We start from the raw sequence: 13,042 nt of genomic DNA, 5'->3' as shown, positions 1-13,042 counted from the left end.
GCTTAACAGTACAACACAATGAACATACCTTCTGCATTAGTTCCTGACACAATAGGACACAAGGGCAGGAAATGCAGCATAGAGATGCGCCATAGTGTTGTAGTTCACTTTCACATTGTTTAAAGCATCATTTTTAGACATGTAGTTCGGCTTTCTTTTTCATGAGACCCATAAAAAAATAAAGCTGATGATGTCATCAGGATGCTGTTTGGTTGCATTATGGGAATCCAGTATGAGCTGATTTATTTTTGGCACCTGGCCCCCTACGGTGACAAATAATTTAGATATGTTGGCCTCCGACGCTTCGATTTTCTGAAAGTGCAACACTCGCCATTTCATTCTGCAAACTAAACACTAACTTTAGCCAAAGCAACACAGTGCTAGAAAGAAAAAAAACCAGACATAATTCCCTCTGAAAAGGTGGTAAAGTGGATTTAGTGGCAGTGGTGTTGATCGGACGGCATTTTAAAATCACGTGAGAAATGCGTTTTGTTATTCAGTTGCAGTGTTATGAGTCCTGACTTCTTGGGCTGTTTAACCCTCCACAGTATTTAACCTGCGGTCGCTGTGGCGATCGGCTCCGCGCGGAGTGACAATAGCTTCAAAAACAACTTCTGTTTGCATGAGTGTTTCATCGCAAGTGAGCGAGAGGCCGAGTTCACACACCTGCCCTCCTCCAAACCTAATGGAGAGGCGGAGATTTACTGTTGTTGCTGTTTACTCACCTCAAGCAGCACCTGCCTGGTTGTGTGAGCTCCGGCATAAAGAAGCTGCCGCCACGCGGACCAGTATTCGTTCAGCCTTTCAGCAGACGTCGGAATTTCTCGCTCCCTTCATGGCGATCTTCGGTTTCCGTCTGCACGATGGGCTGCGGGAGCGGTAAGGTGCTGCCCGAGGCCTCCAAAAAGGGCTACGTAAGCGTGGTGCAGTCGCTCGTCGCTTTCGGTAAAGTACGTGACGACGACGATCCAAAGGAGCAAAAGGAGAAGCGAGGAGGTCTGTGGTTTTCCGCCGGCGTCGACGCTCCTCGGCTGACGGCCGACAGCCAACGGCAACGCAGACGAGAACGGAGACGGGACGGAGCCGCCAAGTACAAAGACAAGTTCGAGCCACGTGTGACAGCAAGGTGAGCACGTGGAGAGCATTTTAAAGTACATTTTCTTCAGTACATACTTTAAGTTACGGCATGAAGTAAACCAATGTCAGATCATTTCAAAATAAAAGTACTTCCTAAAAATGTTTAACTTTAAAAAAAAAAGTTATTCCCATTATTCTATGTAAAAATGTCCTTAAATCCATTGTCATTGTGTGTTTTTGCCATTAAACTGACAGGTAGTTGTCTTTTGTGGCAACATCCATTATATTTAAATCTGCTATTCTAGTTTTGAAAAGGTTAAAACCAGCGGACTCCCAAAATCCACGACAATAGCGAATAACTTCACGGTCTGTACCCTCCACTACTTTTATGGCAGCAGTAATTTACAGCACAACACAAGCTGAAGTGACTTATTAAGAGCCTTTGCAATGCTCATGGGAGCATGTTTTTCCTTCGGTCTTTTCAGCCAACTAAATTCCATGCAAGAGTAGACATTCGCTCGAGAGGCCTGCAGGCTGTCATACCTAAAGACTGCCTTTTTACGTACTTGTCAGATGAAAGCTTAGAAAAAAGTAAAGCCAGGAAAACACATGTCTCCTACATCTGATAGGTCACAGCGTCGATAAAGTATAACCTTGTTCATCGGGGCTCTAAATCAGACTGTACAGGATATCTTCCCATACATCACGGCGGCAGCAGCTGGGAGAGACATCGAGTGCTTTGCAACAGTGTATTATGAGATAGTTACGCCGTAATGAGTCATCATTCCCCTTCTGCCCTGTCAGATACGACATCAAAGCACTGATTGGTCGCGGGAGCTTCAGCCGCGTGGTGCGCGTGGAGCACAGGGCGTCGCGCCAGCCCTTCGCCATAAAAATGATGGAGGTGGAGGCCCCGGAGGGCCGCGAGGTGTGCGACTCCGAGCTGGCGGTCCTGCGGCGGGTGAGCCACGCTAATGTGATCCAGCTGACGGAGGTGTTCCAGTTCCCGCAGCGGGTTTACATGGTGCTGGAACTGGCGACGGGGGGGGAGCTGTTGGACCGCGTCGTCGGCAGGGGACATTTCACCGAGCGGGACGCCACGCGGGCCCTCCGGATGGTACTGGCCGGGGTGGGATACCTGCACAACCTGGGGATCACCCACAGAGACCTGAAGCCTGAGAATCTTCTGTACTACCACCCGGGAGCCGACTCCAGGTTGCTGGTGACGGACTTTGGGTTGGCCACGTTCACAGGGTCTGAGGTTTCTGAAACGGACGGGGGAAACCAAAGTGGAGGGGGCCGGTCGTGGTCTTTGAGGACCACCTGTGGAACCCCGGAGTACATGGCCCCTGAAGTGGTGCTGAGGAGACCCTACTCCTGTGCCGTGGACATGTGGGCCCTGGGGGTGATTGCCTACATTGTGCTGAGTGGATCCATGCCGTTCGATGAGGACAGCAGCACCCGGCTCTACAGGTCCATCGTGAGAGGAAAGTACAGCTTCCACGGAAACGTGAGTTCACATCTCTTTTCATTGAAGATTGGAGTTCAATTATGTCCTTGTTAGTGAGTAAATCTAGATGCAAACGCAATGTAACTCTAGTATCCCTTGAAATCACGCAAGTATTGGACAATTCTGCACCCCACGACAGAAAACTCTTTTTTTTAAATATTTTAGCCAACAACTATACACGTGAATCCATTTATAACGAGGAAACGTCCAGACGGCCAGTCTACATGTGGCGCTCACCTTTCTTTGGAAAGAAATTAGTTAGTAGTTTAGTTAGTAGTTCTTTTTTCCTCTGTTTGCTGTCGTTCTTTTGGGGTTTTTTTGGTACCTTAGTTTCCCTTTCTCGGAGAAAGACGTGACTCTAACACGGCGAACCTTCATCTGCATCAACTGCACTCGATTAGCCTCAGGAAGCCTTCACTATTGTTTTCTTTTAAAAAGTATGAGCATCTTAACTGATTCATTCAGCAAATTTTGTATTCAGTCATAATAATAATAATAATTATCTTTATTTTCATAGCACCTTTCATACGAGAAACGCATCTCAGCAAGAACAGTGTTTCGCTTACAAAGGAACATATAAAAAGATAGAAAATATATAAAATGCATGAGATTAAACACAAATAGAGTTCGAATATATATCATAACACTAAAAAACTGTTGCAAAGAAAAATCGACTTTTCACTGCAACACCCCTGTGAAGCCACCGTAACATTAGTGGGTGTAGGTTGTCTAACTTGCCAACTGTAGTGTGTCTTGTTGAACCACATCTCTTTTCCCCAGGTGTCGTATCTTTGTTCGAGCAACGGCTCGAACAAAGTGTGAAAAATAAGTAGATAGTTTAAAAACTGAACCCCAGCAGACGCCACAGACGCAAACACATACTGTTACATACTGATGCGTGTAGAGGAGGTGGAAAGCTGCAGTTATTGCAAAGCTCACGGGGGGGGTTTTTATAATGAAAACTTGACCCTCGCTCCGGCGCAATTTTTTGCATAATCATTACAATCATGCAGTCAAAATGCAAATTGTTTGTTTTCAGGATCAGAAGTTAAGGAAAGCAGTTTATGCAGAGAAATTTCTTCCCAGATGTATTTTTGTTTCTGTTAGTAGAGGTTAAATCTAATAAACACGACTAAATCTGCTTCCAGCATTTAAAAAGAATGAAGTAAAACCCAGATTTTTTTTTTTTTTTTTCCATTTCCAGTCTGACATCTGTCCGTTCCCACGTGGCCCCACGTCTACTCGCTGCTAAAGATGCGATTCACACCTTAATCGTGACTCTATTAGAACTGACAGAAATAGCTGCGTTATTCCATCATTGCCTGCTAAAAGCAGAAACAGAAATCTGCTGAACGTATGTCGGTGCAGGTGGACTTTACCTCGTCTTCGTCTCTTCCTAAAGCACGCGAACGGATCGGGGAAAGTTTGTTGTGAGATTAATTTTTTTTTTTTTTTTTTTTTGGCAGTTTGCTTTCCTTCAAAATGGGGGGTAAAAGGAAGCCTTGCATAATTTCTGCCCCACCCCACCCGCTCTATTTGCCGTTGTCATACAACAGAAGTGGGTATTTTTAACAGCCTATTCTGTCAAGCTCGGTGGTGAGTTCAGGGTTGTTCTTTCACGCTGATTACACCCAAGGCTGGATTATTCGCTGGGTTTAAAGCCTGGCCTGATTTCTCAGGGATGCGGTCTGACATTTTAGTCTGGCATACAAGAGGCTCCCTTACATACACCCTGGACTATTATCCCTGTGTTTACCGCTGCACTGACCACCAACTGAACAATAGTGCAAAAATCCTGGAGTTTATGTGCGAGGGCTTATTTCATTTTTATTTATTTTTTTACACGGTGGCTCTTTTCGACACAGCTCCCATTGTAGGACACACTGGTGAGGAAAATAAAAGCTAAAAAAAAAAAAACATTTCACACCACCGTATGTAGAGTATCTAAAACATGCCAGCGAGTTGGAGTGAAGGCATCAATCTGTGAATTCGTACGGTGACATATGAAGACATCATACATGCTGAATGAGAAGTCCACAGCTTGATAGACCGGCCATCAATCACATTTCCACGTTGACAAGACACTTATTGTTCCATCACGGGCGAGTACCAAACCCTCTGCAGCAGAGTGACAAGGCAGCTAAACACACACACACACACACACACACACACACACACACACACACACACACTGTTATGACAATAATAATAATAATAATAATGTTGCGGGGTGTGATGAAGGTTGACAAGTCTCCACAAAATGTGGACCCGAGCCGTCACAAGGGTTCTTGGTGTCACTCAGAAGGGTGCCCCCCCCCCCCATCCCCCCCCCCCCCCCCCACCTCCCCGATTCTTGAAGAGTTTCATTTAAAACGACCAATTGAACAAAGACACTCGGAGACCGACGAAAAGGCACACGACGACTTTCATGAGGAGCAGGTTGGCGATAACACTCGTTGAATACCGAAACTGCACTTAGAGCAAGTTAATAGCATTTAAAAGAATAATGCAGGGTTTTTTTCTCCTGAAATAACCGAGATGTGATGTCTTTTTAACTCAGGATTGTTATTTGTAATTGTGATTGGATGTCCACACAATAGCAGCAGACATTTTCACTTATCACAGTCAGCGTGTTGCTAATAACACAAACAATGGCTCCTTTTTTCTATTCGAGAGTCCCATGAAGTCGTGACGGTGTGAAAAGTGAGCCGTCACTCAAGAAACCATCAGAAGAAAAATGGGATTTAGCCAATCGTTGTTTGGATTATTGACACGTGTGCTTTCGACTGCTGATATATGTCGAAATGTAGTCCAAGAAAAAAATAATTCCTAGAGAGCCCTTATAAAGCTATTAAATTTAGTATGCAGAGTTTACAAATTTCAAATCAAAGCCAGGATGTTCTGCATAATGGAGCGAACCACCGAGCCAACGCGCCACCGTGATCTCAACAACGCTGGCAGTGCAAAGTTCTGTTTGTTCAAGATGGCAGAGATGCAGCAGATTAATACAATTTGACACGACAAAATGAGAATTGGGGAAACCATCTGGTAAATCAAATTCAAACACCAAATATTCTTCGTAGTTGACTGAATATAAGAACAAAAAACTGTTTGTTTTCCCAACACGTGCACTCAAATCCACAAATTTTGCAGACATAGAATAAATAAATGACCCAATAGCGATCTTCGAAGGCTGCAATTACACACATTTGTCCAAAAATGTGTGTGTGTGTGTGTGTGTGTGTGTGTGTGTGTGTGTGTGTGTGTGTGTGTGTGTGTGTGTGTGTGTGTGTGTGTGTGTGTGTGTGTGTGTGTGTCAGAGTGTGGATGGGGGAGGAGGAGGGGGTGGGGGGGTTTCAGCAGCAAGATGAAGGTGAGACTTGCTCAGGTGGCCCAACAGCCGCCGGCACCTTCTCACAAACCAGGTCCCTCTGTCTCCCCGCCCACCCCACCCCACCCCACCCCACCCTTCCCCCAACTACACTAGCAACACACACACACACACACACACACACATTCCCACACAGGTGCAACACCCCCTCTCCTGAGGACCTGTAGTGCAGACTCACATTGATGCCTTGGGTGGGAGGGAGGTGGGGCTGTGTGAGGGTGTGGAGGGGGTGGGGGAATCGGGGATTGATGGCAGGGTGGTGGAGAAGGTTGGAGGGTAGGAAAAGAAAGGAGGGGACGGAGGACGAGCAGGGCAGAGGCCTCCAGGGCTTCTCTTCGGGGGTTTTTTGCCCTTTATCACCACACAGAGGACAGATCATTTCCCTCGCATGTAATCAGGACGTCTCATCTGTGTGTGCGTACAAGTGCGGCTTTTTGTGTGTGCGTGTGTGTGTGCGTGTGCGTGTGCGTGTGTGTGCGTGCGTGTGTGTGTGTCAGGCTTTTTTTGCACACCAATCCTTGCATCAGTTGTGTGCAGGTAACCTCCTCGTCCGCATTCTGCTCTCGTTGAAGCGGCACTTTTTCTGACCACAAAACATCTACATCTTCGAAGCAGCACGGACACGAGTGTAACGGTTAGCCCAGTGTGCCCCCCAGTGGTCGCCACGGCAACACATCCGGCCTCCACTTTTGGTCACAGTGTAGTGTGCTCGACGGCCCCAATCTCCCCCCCCCCCCCTCCCCCCCTGCATCCGAGTATCGATATTTGAATTAGCGCGGTTCAGCTTTCAACTTCCCCCCTGAATGAACAACAGGACACCTTTTTTAAGGCCCATTTTTTTTTTTTTTTGTTATTTTAGTGGGGACTCGTCGACGAAGGCGCATTTTAAAACTTGGCTTTGTTGCTCGGGAAAACGCTGCCAGGTGATTAGTAGATTGTGATTGCGAGACGAGAGACTCTTGCCGTGGAGTAGTTCATTACTCAAAAAGTGCATTATACCCGTGATCACGTTGGCGTTAATCCGACCTTCTGGCTTTTTTCTTCATTTCTTCCAATTACGGCCTTGTCAGCGCGAACGCGCTCAGCGGTGCTTCTCATTCACTCTAACAAGATGTTGCTCAATAAGCCGAGCCCTGTAGGTATCTCCACTGCTCATCCCGAATCTGCACTCCCACCCTCCTCACCCTCCTCCTCTTTTGGCTACCTTTCTGCTCAACAGTGATGTATAACACCAGCTCTCGCCTCCTTCTTCCAAACGCAATAAAGCCTTTGTGTATTTTGACGTGAAAAATAACAGGAGAGAGTTTAAGTGTGCGGGAGAAAAGGAAAAACTTTTGATACCCCTCAGTGGTGGCATGAAAGATTCTTTTTTTATTTAAATTTGTTTTTATTGCATTATTTCCAACCTAGTGAAAGCGTTTTGTTTTTTTTAAGCCGGCACGCTCCAAAACGTATGTGCTCCCATCATTCCAGATCAAGAACCAAAAAAAAAAAAAAAGCCACAGCAGCTATCGAGTGTGTATTTCGCGGCACGGTACAATAAGGAGCGTCGGCTAGTCACCACCAGGGCTGAAGAGGAAAGTCAGACTTGTTAGTCGTGGGAGCTCAATCAAACGGTGTCACTCCGCCTGCCTCTCAGGTGTGAAATAGCAGCACAATGAGAAGAAAGTTTGAGTGAGAAGCTTTTTTTTATTTTTTTTTATATATTACTCCTTTACACTCCTCTCCAAGTCGGTACACTGTGAGAATAAGCAAGTCCTTGCTTCTTTGAATTCCTCTCACCGGCAACAGTCTCGCGATTGTCAATTTCATGCTTGATTAATTGTCATTATACCGCGAGAGACAAAAAAAAAAAATAAAAAAAAAAAAGAGAGAGAGAGAGAGAGAGAAATGCACTTCAGGATTAAAATGGAGAGCGAGACCTCCCTAAAGAGTGGAGATTTTAGTCTGAGCGGAGAATGAGAGAATTTATTTTTTTACTGTATTTAAAGCTTTGATTCTTCTTCAGCCAAATACGATGGAGAAATATTTGAACTAATTGGTGGTGACTGTGGAAATAGAGAGCGAGATAAAAGTGATTAAGAAAGCAGTCTTTGCATTACGCTTATTACACGACTTTGTTCTCATAATTCCAGCCTAACATCACGAACAGAAAAGGAGCGTTTTTTTTTAAATTTTATCCCGATTAAGGTAATTGTGTTTTGTCCCAGTTTCTGTAACCAGCCGTGTTGGACATCTTTTTTTTTTTTTTTATTTGGCGCCCCATCAATCTATTCAATGTGTATATCCAAAATATTTTATTTCAAGTGAGATGGAAGCACTAAAGGTTGTCAATTTCCCGAGGCGCGCCTCCGCAATGTTGTCCTCATGACAAAGAACCAAAAGCCACGATGAATAATTAAATGATTGTGAATTATGATAATGATTCTGTTGTCCTTTTTCTCCTTCTGGAAAGATGGCAGATTTCAAAGCGGCGTTGAATGTCTGCTCGGGTCATGACAAGGAGAAAATGATTTGCAGTTTGAATTAACAAAGAGCAAAAAGAATCCCGACGAAGCTCATCTGCAGTGCCTTTATCGCGAAGCTAAGAATAAACATGCACTGAAATCCCACACACATGCGGCAGGGCCGTCTTACCTCCCGGTCTCTATTCATTCAGCCAAAGACTGCTGCTTCCCTTTGCCCAGTGACATTTAGCTTTCCTTTGAATTTAGTTCTGCTTGTTAGGCCTGCAGAGCGCAGGGATCATAGTTTTATTGCTTTGTTAGAATGAATTCTTGCATCCCTCTTTGAAGAGGCTTTGAATCTTTGCAGGTGCCCCGTCTAGATCTTGCAGCTTTTAGAGCGCTGCAGGTTCCAGAGGGCCTATGCGTGTTGTCTGTGTGTGTGTGTGTGTGTGTGTGTGTGTGTGTGTGTGTGTGTGTGTGTGTGTGTGTGTGTGTGTGTGTGTGCGCGTGGGCTGACATGACATCTCCTGCAGAAAGTGTGCTATCAATCACCCTGCTCTTCTTCTACCCCACAGCCTTGGCCCTCCGTTTCCAACTCGGCCAAAGACTTTATTCTGCGCCTGCTGGTGTCGGACCCAGCCACCCGGCTCACCGCTGAACAGGCCAGCCGCCATCCCTGGGTGGTCACCATGGCAGCCAGCTCCTCCATGAGGAACCTGCATCGATCTATTTCCCAGAACCTCAGGCAGCGGGCGTCACGCGGCTCCTCGCGGTCCCCCAGCAGCACCGCGGGCCCCGGCGACGCTCGCAGCGCGGGCGCCGGCGACGGCTAATGTCATCCGAGACAAAACAGGAGCAGCAGCGGGGGCCGAGCAGCTGGACCGACTCGGCCTCAGAGAGCCGTACAACCTCCAGCCAGAGGGCAGGAGCATCAACACCATTCAGCTAAAGCATGGGGATTCGTGAGGAGGCTAATGAAGGGATGCAGCCAGCTGCCCCAGCTCAGTGTGTATTGCAACATAAACCTCGGAGCTGCAAACAGGGCGCCTAAGTGCCTGGAACAGGTGTTGTGACAAAAAAGTTTTCTGGGTTTCAGTCAGGTTTCTCTACTTGGGTAATAACCCAGGTTCCCCTGAAGGCTGATTTCCATCTTTCATTAGTTTCCTTTTTTGGGGTGAATATGCTTCAGTTTTGGAAGTCCGGGCCAAAGCAGACACAGAGCTGTCCACCTCCACAAATCCATGTAGCCCCTGGTTATCCACGGAGCTCAGACTGATGAGTTCAAGGTCTCATTTAGATCATTATGAGTCACGACATTACCTGCTTGTTGAATGGCTTCATTCCAAAAAAAACGGAGAAATGAATCATTTGAGGAAAAGGAGCTAATCTTAGCCAGGACGATGTTCAAATAAAAAAAATTAAGCTTCCTCTACTGTGATCGTTTTCCTTTTTTTTTTAATTGAATTTGAAATCCGCAGCAGCACCAAACAGCAGGGAAGATTTACTTCTTTTTTTGGAGGGGCAGGTATGCCAGCGCTTTTGTCTCCCCCTTTTGTTGTACTCCTCCTACACAGGAGCACCCACAGTCCTGTGTAAAGCACAAACCAGATATTGAGTGACAGGCCTCTATCAAGTAAAAATTGTGCTGCGGCTACAAAGAGCTCTCTCCTCTCCCCCCGTCACATTATGTAAGCTGTAAACAACAGCAAAGAGCATTTTCAAAACAAAGCTTCTTTTTTTTTTTCCAGTGAGAAGTTTTAAATTAAAATTGGTAATATAAATGTTTAAAAGGAGGAGGCAAAGCTCTGAGAGTAGATGAGAATAGAAGTGGGATGCAAAACATAATTAACAGTGAAATCCAATCTTTTTTTTGCAAAAAGCAAATTGACAAAAATTACCTCAAACTAACCTCTTCTCGTGGTCAGAAATATCTTGACTTTTATTTTTGCATTTTCTGCTGTTTTGTCCTATATTGTGCAGAATATCTTATCTAAACAACATCTAATAGTTTTCATGTGTGGAATACTACAAAATGACGTTTGATCTCAGGAAAATGCTCAAGTAATATTTACCAAATAGCGGCTAAGCAAAAATATCGAATTATTTTTTTTACCTCAGGCAAGGAAATAATGCTTTGGCTACAGTTTTTTCATTGGTGTGTTTGTTTGCAGGATTTTGGAAAAACTACCGGCCCAATTTTTATGAAACTCAGTGAAAAGGTGTAGCTTAGACCAAGGAAGGACCCTTTAAATTTTGGAGCAAATCTGAATCAAAACACGGATCCACAAACATTGCGAGATTTGGCCTACTAACTGCAGTGCATCTTAAAATCCAGTAGATGGCAGTAAAGTTCAAAAGTGACCAAACATAGGCCATTCTCGGAAGACGAAGACTCCATATCACAACCCACGTTCATGGTTATGAGTAATCCTCTGGGAAACACATGTACTTTAAACTTCAAGCAGTCGTTGGAGCACTCGGGGACGGTGAACGCGTCGACCGCGGAACCAGAACCGGAACCGGTACAGCAGCTGAAATGTGAGGCTTCAGCTGGGCATGAGCGCATTTTGACATGATTGTAATAGTTTTTAGAAATATATAAATAATATATTGCAGTTGGATACAAGAATGGACGAGTGGCCTCGGCAAAGGTCACCCCTCTTCAAGAACTCCTTTCCTGCTTTTCTTTGATGAGCAAATGTTAGAGGAGGGCGATGCGACGTGGTTGTAAGCTTCAGAAAAAGGGAAACAGACCTTGAATCACATTTTCTTAAAGTGTATACATTTTTATTTGCTGATGAAATAGGGCCGTTGCGTCTTTAATTCAAACTTCGGCTGGTTACATCTGAGGCCAAAAACACCCAACTCCAGTCTCACAGATCCAACCAGACCGGGTTTAGTGCGGTGCTAAATTGTGAATGATGTCATTTGGAGGAAGCTCATGTATTATTTCTCCAACAAGGACCATTGGAGAGGCGCTAATGCCTCTCAATGGTTGCCCATTTTCACTGACCTGAGATCGATGTCCCTTTGGGAAGAACAAGAGAGCTGCTCGGGTATTTTGGAAGTAATGTGTCAGCAAGTCCAAAAAAAACAGACAACTCCATGGTAGTAGGACGATAGTGGGCACAGAAAATCTCCTTCAAACAAACACTGCGTGGTCTTTTTTTCTCCACGCTTTCATGACATGCTCTATATTCTGCTTTAAAATGAGTCAATAATTCATTTTTTTTTTTTGCACATGCAGTCACACAGCCTTGTGTGAGGTGAGAAAATGCTATATATTTTTCCTCCTGAATTGTTTGCATTGTGTTGTGCAGCTCACCCTATATCAGCTGTTATCAAATTATGTTTGAGTGTGTGGTTCAGGGAGGGGTGGTTTGTTATGCATTTTTTATTCCAAACTCTGTCTGCAAACAAAATTTCACTCACAGATTGATAAAGACATTTGAATTGAATTAAACCAAATAGAAGTCAGCAATAATGGAATGTGGCCTTTTTTCTTATTATCCTTTATCTTTCCAAAAGGAGAAAAGCAAACCAACTGTCGCCTTTCTGTGTGTTGTCCTTCTCATTTTCGCACACTGACTAATCCCATTGTCTTTTTCTGTAGGTTTAGAGTGGGTGGCGAAAGCTGCTTGATCTTCAGGAAATTCTATACATATTTACTTCTGGTTTTAAATAGAGTACTGCAGATTATCCTTCTATTATTTTAGTCTGTGATGCTACGTGATCATCCAGCAATTTATTTTCCACAAACTGGATGAAAATAAGAAACCTAGCATAACGGCAAAGCGTGAATTAGACACGCCTGTCCGCCACAGCAAAACGTGACCTAGCTACGCTTAGGGCTGTCCAGGTGTGAAACTTCCACGTTTTGTAAGCGTGAAACTTACACGCACGTAAATGTCACGTGATGAAGGATCATGCGACCGTCACGTTTTGCTGCGGTGGACAGGCGTGTCTATTTCACGCTTTGCCATGATAGCAGGTTGCAACAAAATCGCCATTATTTTTGGTATTATTTATTTATTTCCTATATGTTCTGCAGCCGGACGTCGGATCTGACCGCAGAGGTTTAAAGGATCTGCCCTTTCAAAAAGGAGAAACTCTTAAACCTCTGTGTTTTCAGCAAGAAATGTGTCCTCAAAACTCATTTAGCTCGTGCGCTGCCGTGTCCACGTTTTTTCTGTACGGGCTTTAGTCTCATGCAGCGGTCAGCAAGGTCCGAACAATTGGGAAAGCAGAGCATAGCAAAGATTGCAGGCGATATGCGTTCGCTCTCTGACACCGCAGCCGTGTGCTTTGCGAGGACAAGTAGGACAGAAAGTGTCTCTTTCTTTTCTTTCAGCCTCTCTCAGCAGAAAGCCGTGGACTTACTCGCTTTATCTTTGGCCTTACTTGAAGAGATCATTTGCGGCTCAGGACCCCGAAACATAAGCCAGCAGATCCACTTGTGGCTGCCGTAAGAAAGAGGATAACAGAGGGAGGAGGGAGTGCTGGTGGAGTGTGTGTCCACCCCTCCCCCCCCCCACACCCCTCCCACCACCACCCCACCAGCTCATGTCTTACACAGGAAGCAGAGAGGAACCATCTGGTTCCCCCCCCACCCCACCC

The 13,042-nt window shown here is 45.2% G+C and overlaps 1 protein-coding gene across 1 annotated transcript; it reads left to right on the top strand.

Annotated features, from left to right (window-relative positions):
- Nucleotides 1-863: 863 nt before the first annotated feature.
- On the top strand, nucleotides 864-9,258 carry LOC138204251 (serine/threonine-protein kinase H1-like). Its single transcript, XM_069159373.1, has 3 exons — nucleotides 864-1,126; nucleotides 1,882-2,587; nucleotides 9,001-9,258. Exons 1-3 carry the CDS (start codon nucleotides 864-866, stop codon nucleotides 9,256-9,258), a joined length of 1,227 nt encoding a protein of 408 aa, XP_069015474.1.
- Nucleotides 9,259-13,042: the final 3,784 nt, after the last annotated feature.

This window comes from Embiotoca jacksoni, unplaced genomic scaffold (assembly GCF_022577435.1).
Source record: "Embiotoca jacksoni isolate LCO1_2020_lvr unplaced genomic scaffold, fEmbJac1.0.p SCAF_25, whole genome shotgun sequence".
Taxonomy (NCBI): domain Eukaryota; kingdom Metazoa; phylum Chordata; class Actinopteri; family Embiotocidae; genus Embiotoca; species Embiotoca jacksoni.
Note: the sequence above shows the minus strand (reverse complement) of the source record. Positions and strands in the feature narration are given on the sequence as shown.